Below are 22,834 nucleotides of genomic sequence, written 5' to 3'. Positions count from 1 at the left end.
AACATCTGCTTTTTAATCTCCTTGCAATGACCCCCCAAAAAGTTTAAAATAAATAAATAAATAAGGTTTGCTAAAAATGCTGGCCAGTAAGATATGGCAGTAGATTGGCAGCTCCTTGGCAAACTACTAATCTGAGTCTATTTCTTCATCTGTAAAATCAAATGATTGGATTAGGTGTTTTTCTAGCTTGAAATTTGCTGGTTATATTTTATAAATGGAATAGGCTGCCCTTCTGCCCTTCCCCTCTCCAAACTGTATTTTACCCTAGGTATGGAAAACTTAATAGGACTTAATTCTAGTGCAAGTCCAAAGAAGTATTTCACCAAGTTTAAAAAAAACTGGCCACAGAATTGTAAAGTCAGATACCTATATGGTTCTAGATAGAAGATACAAAAATTAAAGGACCTAAAACCTAAAACCTGAATCATGTAAAATATTTTTCTGAGTGGCTAATTCACAAGACTGTACACAAACTGTACTTTTTAGGGAAAAAAGAATGGGAATCCATAATCAGTTTTTAGGAACTAGCAAGATAAATAGGCGTAAAACATAAGGCCTTCAGTCTCATCCAAATTATTCTACAGAAATAACAATAGCAACAGTGTTTCTCAATTATCATATATTTAAATATGCATAATAGTAACCTTTTGATATATAAGCATGCACGAAATTGACAGGCATATGATAACTGAATATGCTACTTAAATTACAGTTATATTATGGTTGATTTACATCATAACAGAAGTATCCTAGATTAAAAAAAAACAGACAATGGTCTTGAAGATAGTTATATTGCTGTCTTAACTACCACTGCTTCAAAATCCAGGGATTTGATTTTTTTTTTTTTTTTTGAGTGAGAGACAGAGAAAGAGAGCATGAGCGGGGAAGGGGCAGAGAGAGAGAGAGAGAGAGAGAGAGAGAGAGAGAGAGAGAATCCCAAGCAGGCTCTATGCTGCCAGCATCGAGCCCAATGTGGGACTTGAACCTGCAAACTGTGAGATCATGACCTGAGCTGAAATCAAGAGTGGGACGCTTAACCAACTGAGCTACCCAAGCTGCCTTTAGGAATTAGAATTTCTAAAGAATCTAATTTCCTATCTCCAAGGAAAATGTGAGCCTTGTGTTTATAATTCTCAGGGAAAAAAAAACCCTCTAACTTAAATCATTTTTATTATTTTGGTGTTCCTGAATTTGCATATTAAACACAAACTCTTACTAAAAAGTATCAAAACAAAATGTATTCATGAACTGTAATGTTTAGAGCCCAGACAAAAATTAGAGTATATAAAGTAACTTAGCAAGAATAAACCTTTTTAAAAAAGATTCAAAGTTTTCCATTATAGCAAATTTTAAGGGCTCAAAGAATTCTACCCTAGGGTAGAAGTGAAGCTTAAAGGATAGAAACCAAAAAAATAGAAAGTAACCAAAGTTAGTGTTACAGCCTGTTTTTTGAATTTAGTAATCAAACAGACACATACAGCTACAATTGTTCTACCTACATCAAAACAAATCAGTAAAATATCCTTTATTCGTATGGACCTTTTAGTGAAACCACCATGATGAAAGGGTTGTAAGCATTTCTTGAATTGATGGAGTTTCACTTAATATTTGGAAAGCACAATTCCTTCACTAAATAAACATGAGCAGATCTTTCTCACATGCCAGTTTTTACATCTGAGGTAATCTTAGGCCAACCTTCTTATAACTGCCTAATAATATTGTTGTCTGTTTGACTTCAAGTAATATATACAAATACTTTTTTTAGTGTTTATTTATTTTTGAGAGAGAGGGAGAGAGAGAGGAGTGGGGGAGGGGCAAAGGGAGAGAGGAGGACAGAGGATCTGAAGCAGGCTGTCAGCTCAATGCGGGGCTTGAACCCACGAACCGCAATACCATGACCCGAGGCAAAGTCACACACTTAACCAACTGAGCCACCCAGGCGCCCTATAAATACTTTTTAAATTAAGTAAACTGAGGGTAAATTAGTTTTGAGAATTTGATATCATTTCTTGAAATAATAGGGATTATTCTAGGATAGCAGCCATTAATCTGGAGTCCTTAGATCCCTACATCTCAAAGATTCAACTCACTGAGATTTTATGCAAAATTATATGTTCAAATACATGTAGTCAGCAATTTTTCTCAAATCCTCAAAGGGGTCTGTGGCACCAAAAAAGGATAAAGAATCACTGTGTTAGGGGTAGCTCAAAACCAGAATTAGGAATCACAAGCTTAAAGACTAAGAAGGTGAGGTCCTTTGGATATATACCAATATCTGATAATCACAGATTTAAAGTCAATATCTCAATAAATCTTTCTTGGAAAATCAGAATCTCCTGAAAAGCAGATGTTGAGCTATCTATTAAATCAAATAAATGTTGTGTAAAAATGCTGTGTAAAGGAGCACCGCAAATGTATTGATTATAGCCATGTTTACAATTTGGAAGAGGCAATCAAGGAGCTACTATGCTGTCTATAAGTCAGAGTGAAGGAATAGAGCATGTTCTTTCAAACGCAAAGCACTCAAAATAATTGACCTCACGGTATACTTAGAAATGTGATGACATAATAAATCTGTTTTATCCTAAAGTTATCTCCCAGCTATTAGAGTTACTTAGCACCACCATCATGTTCCTTACATTTATTCAATAAATGTTTATTGAGTACCTATTATGTCTAAGGCACTAAGTATACTAAGGCATTACTCCCAAGAATATAGCTCTGAACTAAGAAGACAAAAATCCCTACTTTCACAGAGCTCATATTTCACTGAGGGGGCAGAGACAAGTACAAAAGTAAAATACTACAATATGTTACATGGCAATAAGTTCATAAAGAAAAACAAAGCAGAGAAGGAGAATATGAGCCCCAGAGGGAATAGGAAGAGCCCTTCAGAATAGGATGGTCTAGGAAGACCTCACTGAGAAGGTGACATATTTGACACTTGGGGGGTGACATTTGAGAGACTAAGAGAAGAAAATACCTGGGGCATAAATCCCATAAGTGGGACTGGCATGTGGAAAGGCCCCGAGGTGGGAGTATGCCTGGTTTAACTGAAGGACAGCAAGGAGGTCAGAGCGATGAGAACTGAGTGAGGGCAGAAGAAGCAAAACATCAGAATGCCAGGTCAGATCCTGATGAGCCTTACAAGTCGTTGCAAAGACTTTGACTTTTACCGTAATAACAATGCTGAAAAGAACAATGAATGCAGGTTAGAGCAGTGGCTCATAGGGCTTTTTGAGACATAATGTTGGCAAATTGCTTCACCAATAGTTTTTTGACTGAATTATCACACTGAGCAACATAGGCTCAAATAGAGTAGATATTTCACTCTTTGACAATATTTTAGCTTTTTAGGATTGCCACTCTGCAGAATTGATCCCAGAGAAATCCATATCCTTGGATACCTTAAAAATTGGATTACTCCTTTATCTCCTGCAAAGCAGATTGGGCCCATCTCTGTGCAACTTTGTTCTTGGATAATTTATTTGCTTTCTCTCCCCCATTACGTTTCCTTTTCTGTAAAATGGAGTATATATCACCTATTCTTATTTGGCTTGCAGGTATTTGTGAATCATTTTAAGCTTCTTGGAAGAAAACTACTATATAAATTCAATGGAACATCATTACTATACTCTTCTCTAACAATACCCTGTACTACCAATTCTGGTTCCTAACAGGACATTTATAATAGTACAGCACTCATTTATAACATCTTTTTCCTCTACTGTACTTAGCAATTTAAAGGGAAAAAAAGTACCAAAAAGTTCCAACATTTTCCAATGAATAAAATGTAAAGGGCCTTCTATTAAAAACAAAAACAAACAGGGACATCTGGGTGGCTCAGTTGGTTGAGCGTCCGACTTCGGCTCAGGTCATGATCTCACGGCTTCTGAGTTCAAGCTCCTAATCAGGCTCTGTGCTGACAGCTCAGAGCCTGAAGCCTGCTTCAGAATCCCCTCTCTCTCTGCCCTTCCCCTGCTCACGCTCTGTCTCTCTCTCTCAAAAATAAACATTAAAAAATTTTTTTAAACACAAAAACAAAACCATGAGCTCCAGAAATGTCTTTAATACCGTATAAAAAGTAAACTTTGGGCATGCTTCGGTGGCTCAGTCAGTTGAGCATCCAACTTTGGCTCAGGTCATGATCTCATGATTCATGAATTTGAACCCTGTGTCAGGCTCTGTGCTGACATCTCGGAGCCTGGAGCCTGCTTTAGATTCTGTCTCCCTCTCTCTCTGCCCCTCCCCGACTCGTGCTCTGTCTCTCTATCAAAAATAAATAAACATTAAAAAAATTTTTAAATTAAAAACAAAGTAGATACTGATTAAGTAAACATTCTTTGGGTGCCTGGGTGGCTCAGTCGGTTGAGTGTCTGGCTGTTAATTTCAGCTCAGGTCATGATCTCGCAGTTCATGTTATTGAGCCCCATGTCAGGTTCTGTGCTGACAGCATGGAGCCTGCTTAGAATTCTGTCTCCCTCTCTCTCATCTGTCTCCCTTCCTCTGCTCATGTTCTCTCTCTTTCTCTCTCTCTCTCTCTCTCTCTCTCTCTCTCTCTAAAATAAACAAATAAACATGAAAAAAATTTAAATAAACATTCTGGTTTACAAATATCTTTGCAAATGAAACACAAATGAGAGAAATAGAATGAATACAGAATACAGAGATTCTTAGAAACTAGCAGGATACTGTGTATTCTGGATCAACCTCAGAAACTAGTACTCATCATTTTCATTCCTTTCTAGTCTGGAAATAAATCATTTATACAAAGTCTACACTGGTGTTCTGGTCATCTGTGGCATTCTTTGATGTACAGAATTTTAGAGAAAGAAAAGCTTGGGCTTTCGGGTTCAAGTTCCAACTATGCCACCCTACTAGCCACATAACCTTGGCAGATACTAATATTTGAGCCTCAATTTCCTTATCCATAAAATATGAAGAATAAAAGTATTGTGCTTCTCTCACAAAGTTATTATGAGACTGCAATAAGCTAATACACGCAAACTGAATAGCACGAATTTGCTATGCATTATTATATTTGAATCTCTCAATTTTACAGATGGGGAATCTAAAGCCTAGAAAACTGTAGTAACTATTTTGACCCAAATCACCCAACTACTTAGTGACAGAGCCAGAGCTAAAATCAAATCCCTTGAGCCACAATGTAGTCACTTTGTCAACTACAGTTTGCTAAAGCATCGTCTCACTGGCTTTGGCCAAAACTTTAACTATTAAGATTTCTCTCCCTCCTCAAATAATTTATTTCAGGCCCTGACTACAAATAAAGCAAAAATGCAAAGATAGGATAGCTACTTGTTGACTAATAGGTAAATTAAGGGACAAGCAGAGACACTGTGTATGGGGGAATCTGTCCAGGAGGTGTTCACTGCTAGTGGCCAAATGCCAAATCACCACAACTCCCACTGTAGGGATGAAGCCACAGGACAGTACATTCTAATCTTGATCATAACTTTATCCTACAGCCTAAGAAAATCCAAGACAACCAGCTGAGCAGGAAGAGTGTGATAGTCAAAGAATTGTTGAGCTCTCTTGTGCTATGCTAAAATCCTCTTGTTTTTTTTGTTTTTTTGTGTTTTTGTTTTTTAAGAAAAAAGATTGAGGGGCACTTGGGTGGCTCAGTCAGTTAAGTGTCTGACTTCAGCCCAGGTCATGGTCTCACGGTTCATGAGTTCGAGCCCCTGTGTCAGGCTCTGTGCTGACAGCTCAGAGCCTGGAGCCTGCTTCGGATTCTGTGTCTCCCTCTCTCTCTGCCCCTCCCCAGCTCATGCTTCCACTCTGCCTCTGTCAAAAATAAATAAACTTAAAAAAATAAAAAATAAAAAAAATTTTTTTAAAAAAGATTGATTTCAAGTTGGCCCTTCAAATGACATTTATAAATAATGAACAAGAATTGAAAAAGAAAATAGGACTGTAATCATTTACAGAAGAGGTAGCAACACCATTACTAGAAATAATAGAAATAAACCTCAACAAGAGGTAAATAAACCAGAAAACTGGACAATTAGGCCATGCATAAGCTCTAGCACATTTTCCATCTACAATGGTATAAACCAGGAGAAAAGAATATACTCAAATGAAAAATAAAAACAGTAATAAATCATAATCACTATTATCTAGTCCTTTTTATCAGACATAGACAAAGAATTAGGAAATCTAGAAAATTTCCTTGACATGGATTAATTGAGCAAAATATAAAGAAATGTTAGATTTTCTGAAGCTCTCTGAGAATTCCAGAAACCATGACAAGGTTACTATTTTTTGAAATCATTGTTCTTGTACTTTTACATTTCCCAATGCCTACATCCCCAATCTTACATCCTCAATCTTAAAAAGACCTGACGACATCTTTGAAGACAATCAAACTTAACAGGCAGCTAGAGTAATTCACAGGCAGAAGGATACATAGAATTATCCAAAATTCCTCAAAGCCAATAGAGAAGACTGTCTTCAGATTTGTGACACCAGGTTACAGCTATCTATCAAGCAAACTAAAGTGCAGCAAAGCACAACTTTAAGAGATATAAACTTCAGTTAAATGGAAGGCTTGGTTAACCACAGTTGAGTAAACCTGAGTTGTAGTGTAATCTGATAAGGAACAAATAGCATGAATGCTAGAATTAGAAACCATGTATCGCCACTCTAGAGTTCTTTGAAAGAGTTAATCAAATAGTGGATAAAGAAAAACTGGTGCATATTATTCAAATAGTTGTCTTTGTATTTTTAAAATAAAGTCTCTCATAAGAAGCTATTAAGAAAATTTAGTAGCTATTGTGGATTAAGAATTGGTTAATAGACAATAAACCAAGACCAATGCTGACAGTGTCCAGTGATTAATACTAGACCTGTGTACAAGTTTATTAATGACCTAAAAGAAGCTTACGTGGACAGAAAAAGTGAAGAAAGACTAAAAATTGCCAATGATGCAAACCACCCTATAATAAAGGGTGAAAGGCCTTGCTAAATAATAGATACAATGAAATTCCCTCTTCACAAAGTAAAGAAACAACGTGTAAAGTATACTGATAGGCTCAAAGTTAATAGTTAATAATAATAATAATAATAATAATAATAATAATAATAATAATAAAAAGATTGGCAGGATTTACCAGAGAAAAAGGGTAGAGCAAGAGAAGATATGATAAAGATTGGTAAAATAATGAATGGCAAAGAGAACACCAGCTAGTCTCTGTTATATACCTTTTCCTTTCTGAATACACAGAGGTTTATGATAATAAAAGGTAACACATTTAAAATAAAAGAGGCACTATTTTATACAGCATATAATTAACCCATTGAACATGCTGCCACAGGACATTAATAAGACACAAAGCTTAGTATGGCTCCCAAAGACCACAGAGATATTAAAATATGGTTCTATAGTAAAACTACTTAGGGTAAAAAATGAAAATGGAACACATACCTCATGCTTTAGGGTATTAACTAGGCAAGGCCAGGAAGTCTCCTTTCCAATTGTATTCAAAATTCTTTGTGACTTCAATTTTTAAATATTCCTAATTCCATCCTACAGTTCAAATTATATGTATAGACTCACCCAAAAAGCCTTTGGCCATTTTTCCCAGATACATTATTTTTGCCTGTTTATTTCTCTGAATAGTTAAGCCTTCCATGTCATCCAATTCTTCTTCTACTTAATTTATCCCAGTTTCAAAATATTGCTTAAAAAGTGACCATGAAGAACCACTAAATCATATATGCTAAAATCCATGTTTGGAAAAGAGAGTTCTATACTTTGTTAAATTTTCTCACCTCCTTTAAGTAGACAAAAATTGCAATTCATACAATACTTTGGTTCTGTTCAAATCACAAAATTAAAATCTGAGTTTGGATACTGGAATAAATCACATTTAATAACATTTTAACCTATATCCAAGAGCTACAGCAAGTGTCCTTTCATAAAATGAATTGTAATCAATAAGCAACATAATTTTATGGAATAAGACACTAGAACGCCACAGCAAAAAGGTATAGCACTTTGGGCTCTATCTTCACCATGGGGAATGGTAATTCATCTATGAAATGCTATGGACCCAGTCAGTTCATAAATTCAACACATAAAGAGTAGGCTATGAATGAATCACAGGCAAAATTCACAGCCTGAAAGCCTAAGAAACTGTGTCTGAAAAGATCTGTGGGTCAATAAAAAATAGATGTTAAATTAAAAATTTTTCAAAAATAAAATTATGTATAGACAAGACCAAAGGAGGCAAGTTTACACCTTGTGCCCATTTTGTAATTCAGTCCTCTCCATTTTGGGCTTAGCTATAGGGTGCTCCACGTGGTATAAAGCCAGCCATAGCATTCAAGCTTGGCTGAATTTTAAAAGTGACACAGTAATCAGATATGCTCCAAGGGCATTCTAGAATTTCAGGGTGCTGCTGACCATTGTAACCTCCTTACAATTGTATGGGTAACAGATGGTAGCTAGACTTATTGTGGTGATCACTTTGTAATGCATACAATATCAAATTATTATGTTGTACACCTGAAATTAATATAATGTTATATACCAATTTTAACTCAATAAAAAAAATATCAACCTCCTCAGTGTTCACTTCAAATTTAAACAGGATATAAAGTATGATCCTCATGTCAATTAAATACAAGTCCGTATATTTAATCTATCAAAAAATAGCGTCCAGAGTACTGGACTTGCAAAGAAAGGTCTTACGTGGATCTAAAATGGCAACGTAACACCAGAGTTAAAAATAAGCAGATGATCTTCTAAAATGTGGAATTTGTATGTTTCTTTTTTAGAATAAGAATTTGCTTTAGAATGCCAATAACGCAATATCCTTAAAAGATGGAACAAACAGCAAACTCAACAGCAGAAGCTCTTGTATGGTATTTGGTTTGGGAGACAAAAGAAGAAAGACACATTTCAAACAGATGGAAAGTGAAACATAATAAAGTTATCCTTACCTGCATTAATTTTCCTTCTGCTGGAGTTATTTCAGCAACACCAGCAAAAACACCTTCCAAAGTGAGATTCAGTTTTCCTGTGGGGTCCATTTTCAAGGGGATCACTCTGATAATAGCTTTCTGCTCTGCTGATCTTTCAGACTCCACCGCTGCTGCCAATACCAGTCCTGTACGTCCAAAGCCTGCCTGCAGGGTAGCCATCAGCAGCCAGGGCCAGAGGGCAGCCAGCTGCAGCTGGTGGCCACCACTCATGCTACCAGCTGCAGCAATGCACCTCGGCCATACATACTGCTTCCACTAGCTAATACCAAATGCAGGTTCTCAGATCCAGACAAATATGGAGGAAAAGAGAATTTATGCTTCAGTTTCTGAAAGCCAAGTCGTAGTTTTGGCCCTTCCTTTCTCTAAAGTATATTCCCAAGAACAGGTGTCATTCCTGATCTGGCAGAGAAGAAGGTGTTTTCAGCCCACTTCTGCTGCAGGGATGTCATTTTCTCCCATCTTCACTATGATTAGTAAAGATATCACCACTTCTGTTTGGAATTTCCAACTTTGCTTGAGGTTGAATGTCACATCCTGAATTTTTATTATGTCAGATCACTTGGTGCTGGTCTTCCATATGCATCAAGTTGCTGAGCCACTAAATCCAATGTTAATGAACAAAACAAGGCAAAGTAAACAACTAAAGCCATGCACTGAAGGTGAGAGTGAAACACGCCAGCTCGGAAAATGAAGAGATGGTCCTTTTTAAGCCACAAAACTTGTCAATGGTCATAGGAGGATTTTTGTTTTAATGGAGAAGGAGAGGGTACAATATATTTCAGGCCACACCGTGAGGGATGTCCAAAGATGCTATAATACGTATTCATAAAAGTTTCCACATTAAACTGTATTTTAGGGTAGCCAAAGTTCTAGACCCACTGAATTTATAATACTTTTCATGAACTTAAATATACTATCATTTTTAATGTTCTACCTAAATTTGTCTATAAATTAGATGCTAATTTATATGTCTTCACATATTACAGGATAATCCTGAGTATCACCGCTTTTTCCAACTTTCAAAATTCGAAGAATATTTGAAAAGTTTAGCTTTCCAATTATTTTTCCCGGTTAAAATTGATATTTCTATCTTTATTTTCCTTTCTCTGTTAGGGATTCCAGCTTTTATTCTCCTGCTTGAGAATGTCAAGTACTTTGATTTCCCATGAGATGATTTTGGAAACTACTTTATTATCCAGATTTTATAATCTGTAATTTTCTAGGTTCATAAGTAAAACAAAGGACCATTCCTAACACGTTTTCAAATTCCTTGAGGGGGCGGGGAATAAAAGATAGGGGGAGTAGGGAGGTGATTAGTCTACAGGCTCTAAGTAGAACACCCTGAAAAAGTATAAATAAGCCTGAGTAGAGTAGATCTGTGCTATTTCTAGGCACACTTGAGAATTTGGGTCTTTGTACAAACAAAATCTGAGTTCTAAGATATTAAAATGTGCACCCTTAAGTAAATATAAATGCACTTCAACCATAAAGCCCGCCGTGTTCAGAGGTCAAGTTAAAAAGTCTTATAAAGTCTTCAGAAAAAGTGCTGAAAAGCCAAGCAATTGAACATGAACCTGTTACATAGATCCTTTTCTTTTGCTGAGGCAGAGGGAGAAAAATAAGAATTTCAAAAGAAATCTGCAAACCTGTTGCGCTGTCGGGCCCACTGGAATCCACGGGGGTGAAACAAATTCAATTATGCTTTTATAAGGTCCTGCTCAAAAAAGGTTTCAACTGCTTAACCAAGTACAGCTCATTCTTCCACCTTCTTACACTGCAACCAAACCAAGTGCCCCACACTGTAGGTAGGTGCCGAGAAATTCCGCAGCCTGAAAAAATAATCCATGCAGGTCAAAGGCAAACATTTACTCCAGGGTTAGAGCTACTGTTCCCAAGACTCTAAAAGCACTTATAAAGGATCCAAAATCATTTCTGAAATCTCCTTTCTAACAAAAGTTCTTTTTCTCCCCGAACAGCATATAAAATGATCAAATCTTGAGAGAGAAAAGGAGCAAAGTAGCAAATACATCAGCAACAATTCACTACCAGGAACACAGAAAATCCCAGAGGGAGAAAGCAGTATCTCTGAATCATGGATGGGCTTGGAAAGTTCGGAAAGATTCGAGTGCTTCCCTTCCAGAAAGACAATTCTGGATCAACTCCCTAGAGGAGGAAGCCTGTGGTTTGTAATTGGTGTTCTAGCTCTGACTCCCTCCCCTGGGACTGCAAGCACGCTCTCTACCTGCTGACACAAAGTGAGGGTGGAGCAGCTACAGGCAACCACCCCCCCTCCCGCCCCTCCTCCTCCTGGCTGGCTAGGGCAAGGGCTGGAGTGCGCGCACACTTAACTGAGCCAGACATGTTCTTTTGCTCTCTCCTCTCTCAGCTCCTCTACTCCCTCTATTGAGCCACAGCCAAATTGCATCCAGTTCAATGGGTAAGCAAGCTACCACAGGTAAGTCAGGTTCACTCAAGCAGGTATCTAAGCAGATTGCACCCAAGAGAACATAAATGGTGGTAAAAAGAAATAAAGAGAACAAAATAATGAAAACGCGGAACATGAAAGAGGGGACACAGGGCTTTGCAAATGTAAGTTCAAAGGGGTTTCTGCTCTTTTGGGGCTTTCGTGTCTATAAGTGGCACAAAGCCAGAATAAAGTCATCCAGTGCTGTAGTGTTTACTGCTGTCTTATGTCTGCTACCCTGGCAGAAACTCTGTCCATTTTATGCATACTTTTTCTTCTGCTTTTACTTACTTTAAATTCAGTATCTCCTTTCTAAAACTGTTCCTGTATGGAGCTTTTAGTCAGGTTGATGTCAGAGGTCTTGAGCCTGTTATTTTCTTCCCACATCTTTGGGAGGTCAGACCTATGCCCTCAATGTAAGATTGCAAGTAAGTCTATGTCATAAATGCAACCAAAGGGGCAAAATATATATGATTAATGAGAAGCCTGTAGGCAAAAAGAAAATCCATTTTGGCTAATAACCACATTCATGAATTATATATAACCCTTTTAGTTACCTTGTCATTAGAATGCAAACATTTCTCATATGTGTTTCTAAAATTTGAATTTTCATATTTACCAGATTATATTTGACTGTGGCCAGACATTTTATTTTTGACCTTTTGACAATAATCTTTCCAAATGGTACAAATGTACAACAGTATGAATGTGGTTAACACTACTGAATGTACACTTTAATGTTTTAAATTGTGGTAAGAAGCATATAAGCTTTAAAAATGTTTTGATTTTACAAATGAAAGCATACAAATTGATCATCTGTAAAATGTGGATAACAATAATTGCATTGTAGGTTGGTTGTAAAACTTAAATGACATAATACCTCTGAAAGCAAAAAGTATAGGAGCTCTCTTCACCTTGAGCATTTTTTCCCTAGAGAAGGTTTATGGGAACACTTTTGACATTTTAGGCCTAATGACTGACATACAGCAGAATAAAATAAATTCTTAATTTAGCATGTTTCTTTGTTGCTTGGACCTTAGGAATACAATGCAAGTATAGACCTTTACAGCTCTTTCCAAAAGAATATATCTAATTCTCAATCAAAAAGAATGCAATCTTGCCTTTCGCAACTACGTGGATGGAACTAGAGGGTCTTATGCTAAGCAAAATTAGTCAAAGAAAGACAAATATCATGACCTCACTCATATGAGGACTTTAAGATACAAAACAGATGAACATAAGGGAAGGGAAGCAAAAATAATATAAAAACAGGGAAGGGGACAAAACAGAAGTCTCTGAAATATGGAGAACAAACAAATATGGAGGGGTTGTGGGAGGGGGGATGGGCTAAATGGGTAAGGGGCATTAAGGAATCTACTCTTGAAATCATTGTTGCACCATATGCTAACTAACTTGGATGTAAATTTAAAAAATAAATTAAATTTTAAAAAAAGAATATATCTAATTCTTCTAGAGAGAATTTTTTACATCTGTGGTTTTATATTTTTATTTTATGTATGTTGTGTAATAGTATAGCATAAAAAATGCAAAATACACATTACTATATATTTGATATATGCAAAATTATCTTAAACAAAAAGTGACCTACTAATGGACTTTACCTCACCTATTCCTGCTTGAAACTTAGAAAGGAGTTAATAAGAGACCTAAACCTAAGAGTTAATAAACACACTTAGTTGAAAGAAGGAAGAAAATATAGATGTGGTTGCCCTCTCTTGAGGAAACTCCAAGATCTAGGAATGATGAAAATATGTATCATGAACCTGGATATCCACTTAGATACTCAGGATCAAACTAAACAGCCCAATGCACTTTACTTCACTGATACACTGTATTTATTGGGTCACCAGAGCTGACAAACAAGAAAAATTATTCTCTGGCTTATCCCTCAGGTTATCTACTACAACGTCCACAGAGATATCATAAAGATGTCATTACCATGGTAATGAAATGCCATGTCACTAATATTTACTACCTAATCTTACCCATGAGAAATATCATCCTTCAGGATCTATTTTCACATCTGGATTGACTAAAGTTACTGAAGACATGAGTCCTTTTCCTAAAAAAACAGATTTTTATAAATATGTCCAAGAATTGTCCTTATCCTTAATGGCATTTTAAAGATTCAATCTCCATTCAATCACAAATGAAGAAAAACAAAAAAAGCCAGGACATTTTTTTAAGTAGATTCTTTGAAAAACAGAATACATTCTCTTTCTTTTTTTGTTTTTGTTTGTTTTTGTTTTTGTTTTTTTTTCAATATATGAAGTTTATTGTCAAATTGGTTTCCATACAACACCCAGTGCATCCCAAAAGGTGCCCTCCTCAATATCCATCACCCACCCTCCCCTCCCTCCCACCCCCCATCAACCCTCAGTTTGTTCTCAGTTTTTAAGAGTCTCTTATGCTTTGGCTCCCTTCCACTCTAACCTTTTTTTTTTTCCTTCCCCTCCCCCATGGGTTTCTGTTAAGTTTCTCAGGATCCACATAAGAGTGAAACCATATGGTATCTGTCTTTCTCTGTAATACATTATCTTTCAAATTTTGCTATTATTAATACTAGTCATAATGACTTAGTTTTGTATTGATCACCAGTTAAACAGTAAAAACAAGCAAGACAACTCCAGTTGAAACACTCACTTTATTGTTGACTGATTGAAATTTATTGTGCTTAAGGTGCTGAAATAGTGAGGAGCTAGTCAGAAACCTTGTTAGTATGCGTCAGACCCTACTGGCCAATTCACACAAAGATTTTATTTTATCTTCTGACATTTTTCCCAAGTCAGCGATGATAGCTTTAGTTGATAGATAGCAGGCATGTGAGTATAACAGGAGATCCAGCTCCTTGGTCTGTTGTATTCACATATAAAAAAGTTTGGAAAGCTGATAAAGGCATTTCATTAATTAAGCCATGCCAAGGTTTCTGCTTGACATATGTTCCTCAAAGGATATTATCTCTTTCAACAGATACAAAGCTAAAAAGGCATATTAAGGGAAGGAATGTCACCTACACAGTTTGTCAGCTTCTCAACATGACAGAGAAAAGGCAAAGTTCCTTCATTTGGAAATTGGGTCTCCTCTTCACATACTCTGCCAAAATACATAGTCTGGCCAAAAGATGGAGGAGTCTTGATATTCTGTTCATCTTTTTTAAACCTTGCTAATAAAGATTAATAAATGCCCATCACGTGGACATCAACTAATCTAATCAGATGGACCAAACAGGTCACTTTTCAGAACCTACTTTCATATCTAAACTGAGTCACTGCAGACCAATACAGAACTCATCCTTTTCCAAAAAACTACTATCTCTGTTAACACGTCTATGGTTTGACATCATTGGGAAGGCACAATGCAATTTAAGAGATGAATTGTTACACCCACAATGACTAGCATAGTATTTATGTCATATCACTAAGTGCCTTTTCTTTTTAATTAGTTTCATATTCCTACACTTTCCTTTTGTTTCTGCAATTCTTATTAGGACAACCAAAGCAGAATCCAATAAGAAAGTTCTAGTCAGTGTAAAAGACTTTAAAATCATAAAGTTTCTTGCTATCACTAGATGAGCAAGTGAGGGATGAACCACAGAAAGTGGACACCCAAGATACCTCTCCTAAAAACCGGTCCCACAATCCTACTACTTGAATTTAGAATCCTGCAGAGGGGATAAAATAAAAATGCTATGGTATATCCCACTATCCAAAATTCTCTCAGAAGCTTAAACCAGACATAAACTATTACAAATGTCAGAGGTATAGCTTCTGTTAAATGACTGATCAGGTTTTCCCAAAATTTTGCACACAGTATATATAGATGAGAATTTACATGTACCAAATGTAAAAATCTAAAGTAAGAAAACAGTGTTAAATCTCTTAATGTTTTTGTTCACACATTTCCCCTTCAAAATAAGTATCTTACACATGCATCCTTTATCCTTCTATTGTGCAATCTTAATAAAAATATAAAGCTTTAAAACTTTTAACTCTACCAGCATTTATAAATATATTAAACAAATTAAAAAAATTTTAGAAGACATTTAAATAAGTGATATATAACAAAACCTTCTTACCATTTATGATAATGTATCATTAAAATTAAAGAAAGATATGAAAATAGAAGAATGCTCCCATTAATATAAAACAATCAGGAGCTGTTAAGTGTGGTGGATGGTCCAAGTCCAGGTGCCTCGCTTTTGAAACAGAATGTTGGGTTAGGAAGTAAGAGCATTTCCTGGTTAATCAGTTAGAAAATTAGCTCTTTCTCAGAGTTTCTTTCCTGGAATTCCTGACCCATTTAGACCTGCGATCTTGGTGACCACACATGCCTTTGTTTCGCACAGTCTTCTCTAGAAGGATCACAGTGTGACTTGAAACAGATAGACTGAACTCCCCCTCTGGAATTGTGCTGACTAAAGTTTGAGAGTGGCAAGACAGCAAATCAACACACACACACACACACACAGATTATTCTCCAGTACCATAGATGCAGCAGTTTTTAGATGCTTCTTGACTGTAACAGAAGGCCAGGACTTTCCATTTGAAAGGGATCTGGGCGCAAAAAAAAAAAAAAAAAAAAAAAAAAAAGGCTGCTAGATGTTTAATAGTTTGTCAAGGTAAATAATCTGAACTGAAAAGCTGTAGTAAATACCAAAATCCTAATTCTCAATTAACAAAATTCTCAATTAACAAAACAAAAATACTTTTTTTTTCCTTAACAGAACTGAAAAACTCCGAACAGTGTGTCATGTGCAAGGCTAGTCTGCCCTCAGCTACAGCTAGTGCACAATGTCACGTATGTCCTCCATTCCTCACTCTTTTAATTCTTCCTCCTTTGGAAAGTGCTCCTGTTTGCAGGCCACGTCCACCAGCAGATGAAGATCTAGAAAGAAAGAAGATTTGTTTACTCACTCTTGGCCTCTCAGATTGGAGAGTTTGATAGACCAGTCTTCAGACAAGAAGAACAAGTTGCTCGTGGTCAAGTGTAGAATTGGTTTGGGGCGCCTGGGTGGCTCAGTCGGTTGAGCACCGACTTCGGCTCAGGTCACGATCTCGCGGTCCGTGAGTTCGAGCCCCACATCGGGCCCCTGTGCTGACAGCTCAGAGCCCGGAGCCTGTTTCAGATTCTGTGTCTCCCTTTCTCTGACCCTCCCCCATTCATGCTCCGTGTCTCTCTGTCTCAAAAATAAATAAACGTTAAAAAAAAAAAATTTAAAAAAAAAAGTGTAGAATTGGTTCTAAAATTCTATGATCTCAGTTTTGGGACATTCCTGTATCTCTAAGGAACACAGATGCAGCCCAGTTGTTAACCCAGTGAGACCAAAAAGTGTACAGTTGGTATCTTTTCAATGATACAGCTAAGCCTCTTTTCACGTCAACTGCTTTTTATTATAAGTGAAAAATTAAGGAAAAGTGTCAAAGGGATCAAAGTGAAATATACACACACAAATGAAAATTCATTTCTTTGATCCTATAAAGATGAGTGGGTGGGTGGGTTGTGGGAATATGAGAAAATAATGCCTTCAGAAACACAATGTTAAAATAAATAATCACTACTTTTCCAAAGTTGATTGACTCCATACAATTTCCCCTTACAACACAGCTGATCTCTTGCAGAAGAAACACCTACCTGAACTGTCTGTAAAAAAGAAAGCATACCCTTCATGGAGGTCAAGAGACAAAAAGGGTCCACTAAGAATGGAAAGAACTAAAAAACTGAACTCTCAGCTCAAGTACTAGGTTTTGTAATACAAAGACGCCATGTATGGGAGTAGAGCTAAATGGCCTGAGTAACACAGGCAGAAGTCAGAGGATCTTACTGTGGCTTCTAGACTCAAGCTAATTAGTTTACAACTTCCAGAGCAACATACAGACTTCTAGTTTATAATTTCTAGGGGAACCAACCTTTCTAGGTTTGTTTTGAAGCTTACGATTTTGCCATAGTAGCATTTGGGAATGAAATTAAACTAAACTATATAGCATAAGTCCTTTATTTCATTCTAGACACAGACTTTTGTCACTGTATTTCTAGAACACAGCCTCTGTGGGACTGATCCACAGACTGGGCAAGAGAGCTGATTCAACAAAATAATTCTACCACCATATTTGAGAAAATCCAGAAAGAATATGGAACAATAGCTAATTTTTGCCATATTTTGTAAAAGGTAGACCAGTCACTAGGGGCAGGTCATCTCATCTGGTGAATTACACTACAACCTAACCATAAAGAACAAGCAATTTATCCAGATGAGCATCTTATAGTGGGAGAAAGGCCATAATTTTATCACTTAAAATTGGCTTCTTGTATATCCATGATCATAGCAGCATTATTCATAGTAGGCAAAAGGCAGAAGCAATCCAAGTGTCCAAGGACCGATGAATGGACACATCAAATGTGGTATATACATACATTGAAATATTATTTAGCTTTTAAAATTAGGAAATTCTGATACATGCTACAACATGGATAAACCTTGAAAATATTGTGCTAACTGAAATCAGTCAGTCACAAAAGGACAAATACTGCATAATTCCACTTACGTAAGGTACCGAGAGCAGTCACATGTATAGAGACAGAAAGTGGCATGGTGGTTGCCAGGGGCTGTTATGGGAGTTACTGTGCAACGGACAGTTTCAGTTTGGGTAGATGAAGAAGTTCTGGAGGTGGTTGGTGGTGATGGTTGTGCAACAAATGTGAATGGACTTAGTACCACTGAACTGTACACTTAAAAATGGTTAAAATGATAAATTTTATGATATGTATATTTTACCACAAAAGTCTTTCTTTAAAGTCTATATAATAACAAAAATAGTGATAGGTTATATTTATATAATATCTTTTTTTCCAAATAGTTTAAAGTGCATTATTATAAGGTCATCTAATTAATTCTGAGGCGTAAATTGATACTGGGAGCAAGAACCTCTACGCTAAGTCTACATGGTTATTAAGTAAAGCCAGTGGTTTCTAAACCTTGTTGCACATTGGAATCACCTGGAGGATCTTTTAAAAAATACTGATGCAGGGGCACCTCGGTGGCTCGGTTGGTTAAGCATCTGACTTCGGCTCAGGTCATGATCTCACGGGTTGTGAGTTCGAGCCCCGTGTCAGGCTCTGTGCTGACAGCTCAGAGCCTGGCGCCTGCTTCACATTCTGTGTCTTCCTCTTTCTCTGCCCCTACCATGCTCGTGCTCTCTCTCTCTCTCCCAAAAATGAATAAACACTAAAAGATTTAAAATAAAAAAAATACTGATGCATAGGACTCCTACCCCCATACATTCTGATTTAATTGGTGTGGAGTGCTACTTAGGCATCAGGATCTCTAAAAGCTGACCAGAAGATGTAGGAGTAACACCTAATGATTATTCTCTAAACATCTCAGCTCCATATTGGGGGGGGGGAGGGGAAGGGGGAAGGACAGGCCAAATGGTAATAGAACATATTAAAATAAGACTTGGGAATATGAATAGACCCAGTTATAACCCAGCTTTGAAAGCAGAAAGTAGGAATTCTTGACAATGACAAAGGTAAAGGCTATTAAAGCAACTACAGATTTCACATGGGGAGGTAAACTGAAAAACAGCAGCAACAAACTCCCTCTTTTTTTAAGTTTATTTTGAGAAAGAGAGAGACAGCACAAGGGAGGGCAGAGAGAGAGAATCCCAAGCAGGTTCTGCACTGTGCAGAGGCCAACACGAAGCTCCATCTCATAATTTGTGAGATCATGACCTGAGCTGAAACCAAGAGTCAGAGGCTTAACCTATGAAGCCACCGAGGTGCCTCAAACCCTTTTTTTTTTTTAAATCAGTGAACAAATGTCATTCATTTCATTGCTTATTAAGACTTTACCATATTGATAGGTTCAAATAATGGACAAGAACACATCATAGATAGGCATGTTTAAAATAGAAATAGCCTGTGTGGCTCTTTAATAGCCTCAGAATTAGTTATGTAAAGTAGTGTGAACAACAAACCCTCTTAACCTTAATGATTGGGCTTTAAAATAGCCCTTGGCACACAGTTTCTAATAATGAGCATCTAAACATAGTAATTTTATTAAAGTGAACTTCCTTCATTAGCAAAGCTGCCAATCAAGGAGTTAAAAGAGTATAGAGACCAATAAAAATATGAAAAGACAGACTAGCCTGGTGCTACTAGAGGTTTATATGACTTCATTTAGAAGAGAAGCTTGCATACTCACCAGAGAAGGTAAGTATTTGGGGATCACAGTAGCTCGGTTGGTTTGAGAGTTGAAAGGCCTTGAGGGCCAAGAGCATTGCATCTACTTGTTTGGGAATGTTAATTCCGTCCAAGAGCACCCTCTAGGGCTTGGGGGTTATTATCTAAATGAAATCTCATCCATAATCCAATAGCTACAAAATGAGAAGTCCTTCCTTTAGGAATGAATAGAACTTTGCTTGTAAACCTTCAATTTCCCTTAACCAGAAAGTTAACATCCCATGAGAACATGAATGAGTGTAGCTTCTACTATAAAATTAATATTTGGGTATATTCAGTTTAGAGTGATATCATCAAAGAAATTGGAGGCGCATGACTGAATCTAATTTCCTTTACCTTTTGGTATTTTTGATCCAAAACGTATTTCCTTAAGTTAACTTGTGCTCAAAAAGCCTATGCAGAGAGGGGCTGAGGGAAGATGGCGGCGTAGGAGGACGCTGGGCTCACCGTGCGTCCTGCTGATCACTTAGATTCCACCTACACCTGCCTAAATAACCCAGAAAACCGCCAGAGGATTAGCAGAACGGAGTCGCCAGAGCCAAGCGCAGACGAGAGGCCCACGGAAGAGGGTAGGAAGGGCGGCGAGGTGGTGCGCGCTGCACGGACTGGCGGGAGGGAGCCGGGGCGGAGGGGCGGCTCGCAGGCCAAGCAGAGCCCCCGAGTCTGGCTGGCAAAAGCAGAGGGGCCTGACGGACTGTGTTCTGACAGCAAGCGCGACTTAGCATCTGGGAGGTCATAAGTGAACAGCTCTGCTCGGAAAGCGGGAAGGCTGGAGGACAAAGGGGAGGGAGAGTTGCTGAGCCCCCCCCCCCCCCACGACAGAGCTCAGTTTGGTGGGGAACAAAGGCGCTCGCCAGCGCCATCTCCCCCGCCCATCCCCCAGCCAAAATCCCAAAGGGAACCAGTTCCTGCCAGGGAACTTGCTTGCTCCGAGCAAACACACAACGCTGTGCTTCTTCGGACCCACCCCTCCGGTGGTGGGTCTGACTCCCTCCCGCGGCCACAGGGCCCCTCCTGAAGTGGATCACCGAAGGAGAAGCGAGCTAAGCCTGCCCCTCCTGCCCCCATGCACCTTGCCTACCCACCCCAGCTAATACACCAGATCCCCAGCACCACAAGCCTGGCAGTGTGCAAGTAGCCCAGACGGGCCACGCCACCCCACAGTGAATCCCGCCCCTAGGAGAGGGGAAGAGAAAGCACACACCAGTCTGACTGTGGCCCCAGCGGTGGGCTGGGGGCAGACATCAGGTCGGACAGCGGCCCCGCCCACCAACTCCAGTTATACACCACAGCACAGGGGAAGTGCCCTGCAGGTCCTCACCACGCCAGGGACTATCCAAAATGACCAAACAGAAGAATTCCCCTCAGAAGAATCTCCAGGAAATAACAACAGCTAATGAACTGATCAAAAAGGATTTAAATAATATAACAGAAAGTGAATTTAGAATAATAGTCATAAAATTAATCACTGGGCTTGAAAACAGTATAGAGGACAGCAGAGAATCTCTTGCTACAGAGATCAAGGGACTAAGGAATAGTCACGAGGAGCTGAAAAGCACTTTAAACGAAATGCAAAGCAAAATGGAAACGACGACAGCTCGGATTGAAGAGGCAGATGAGAGAATAGGTGAACTAGAAGATAAAGTTATGGAAAAAGAGGAAGCTGAGAGAAAGAGAGATAAAAAAATCCAGGAGTATGAGGGGAAAATTAGAGAACTAAGTGATACACTAAAAAGAAATAATATACGCATAATTGGTATCCCAGAGGAGGAAGAGAGAGGGAAAGATGCTGAAGGGGTACTTGAAGAAATTATAGCTGAGAACTTCCCTGAACTGGGGAAGGAAAAAGGCACTGAAATCCAAGAGGCACAGAGAACTCCTTTCAGACGTAACTTGAATCGATCTTCTGCACGACATATCATAGTGAAACTGGCAAAATACAAGGATAAAGAGAAAATTCTGAAAGCAGCAAGGGATAAATGTGCCCTCACATATAAAGGGAGACCTATAAGACTTGTGACTGATCTCTCTTTTGAAACTTGGCAGGCCAGAAAGAATTGGCACGATATCTTCAGTGTGCTAAACAGAAAAAATATGCAGCCGAGAATCCTTGATCCAGCAAGTCTGTCATTTAGAATAGAAGGAGAGATAAAGGTCTTCCCAAACAAACAAAAACTGAAGGAATTTGTCACCACCAAACCAGCCTTACAAGAGATCCTAAGGGGGATCCTGTGAGACAAAGTACCAGAGACATCACTACAAGCATAAAACATACAGACATCACAATGACTCTAAACCCGTATCTTTCTATAATAACACTGAATGTAAATGGATTAAATGCGCCAACCAAAAGACATAGGGTATCAGAATGGATAAAAAAACAAGACCTATCTATTTGCTGTCTACAAGAAACTCATTTTAGACCTGAGGACACCTTTAGATTGAGAGTGAGGGGATGGAGAACTATTTATCATGCTATTGGAAGCCAAAAGAAAGCTGGAGTAGCCATACTTATGTCAGACAAACTAGACTTTAAATTAAAGGCTGTAACAAGAGATGAAGAAGGGCATTATATAATAATTACAGGGTCCATCCATCAGGAAGAGCTAACAATTATAAATGTCTATGCGCCGAATACCGGAGCCCCCAAATATATAAAACAATTACTCATAAACATAAGCAACCTTATTGATAAGAATGTGGTAATTGCAGAGGACTTTAACACCCCACTTACAGAAATGAATAGATTATCTAGACACACGGTCAATAAAGAAACAAGGGCCCTGAATGATACATTGGATCAGATGGACTTGACAGATATATTTAGAACTCTGCATCCCAAAGCAACAGAATATACTTTCTTCTCGAGTGCACATGGAACATTCTCCAAGATAGATCATATACTGGGTCACAAAACAGCCCTTCATAAGTTTACAAGAATTGAAATTATACCATGCATACTTTCGGACCACAATGCTATGAAGCTTGAAATCAACCACAGGAAAAAGTCTGGAAAACCTCCAAAAGCGTGGAGGTTAAAGAACACCCTACTAACGAATGAGTGGGTCAACCAGGCAATTAGAGAAGAAATTAAAAAATATATGG

General features: G+C 38.0%; 2 protein-coding genes across 4 annotated transcripts in view; both read right to left on the bottom strand.

Annotated features, from left to right (window-relative positions):
- Positions 1–11,258, bottom strand: part of RNF43 (ring finger protein 43) — a 64,145-nt gene extending 52,887 nt beyond the window's left edge. Inside the window, exons 1-2 of one of the 3 annotated variants that reach the window (XM_027034231.2) lie at positions 10,653–11,258; positions 8,965–9,604 (exon numbers count right to left, since the gene is read on the bottom strand). In XM_027034231.2, the coding sequence (XP_026890032.1) occupies positions 8,965–9,216 (252 nt within the window). In that variant the 5' untranslated portion in view covers positions 9,217–9,604; positions 10,653–11,258. Of the gene's footprint in view, positions 1–8,964 lie in introns of all 3 variants that reach the window. The other 2 variants (XM_027034230.2, XM_053211707.1) reach the window with 2 other exon arrangements.
- Positions 11,259–14,116: 2,858 nt separating this feature from the next.
- The window catches only part of HSF5 (heat shock transcription factor 5), a 50,244-nt gene continuing 41,526 nt past the window's right edge, over positions 14,117–22,834 (bottom strand). The window contains 1 exon segment of the mRNA XM_027034232.2: positions 14,117–16,375. Coding sequence (XP_026890033.2) covers positions 16,305–16,375 — 71 coding nt within the window. The 3' untranslated portion in view covers positions 14,117–16,304.

This window comes from Acinonyx jubatus, chromosome E1 (assembly GCF_027475565.1).
Source record: "Acinonyx jubatus isolate Ajub_Pintada_27869175 chromosome E1, VMU_Ajub_asm_v1.0, whole genome shotgun sequence".
NCBI lineage: Eukaryota > Metazoa > Chordata > Mammalia > Carnivora > Felidae > Acinonyx > Acinonyx jubatus.
Note: the sequence above shows the minus strand (reverse complement) of the source record. Positions and strands in the feature narration are given on the sequence as shown.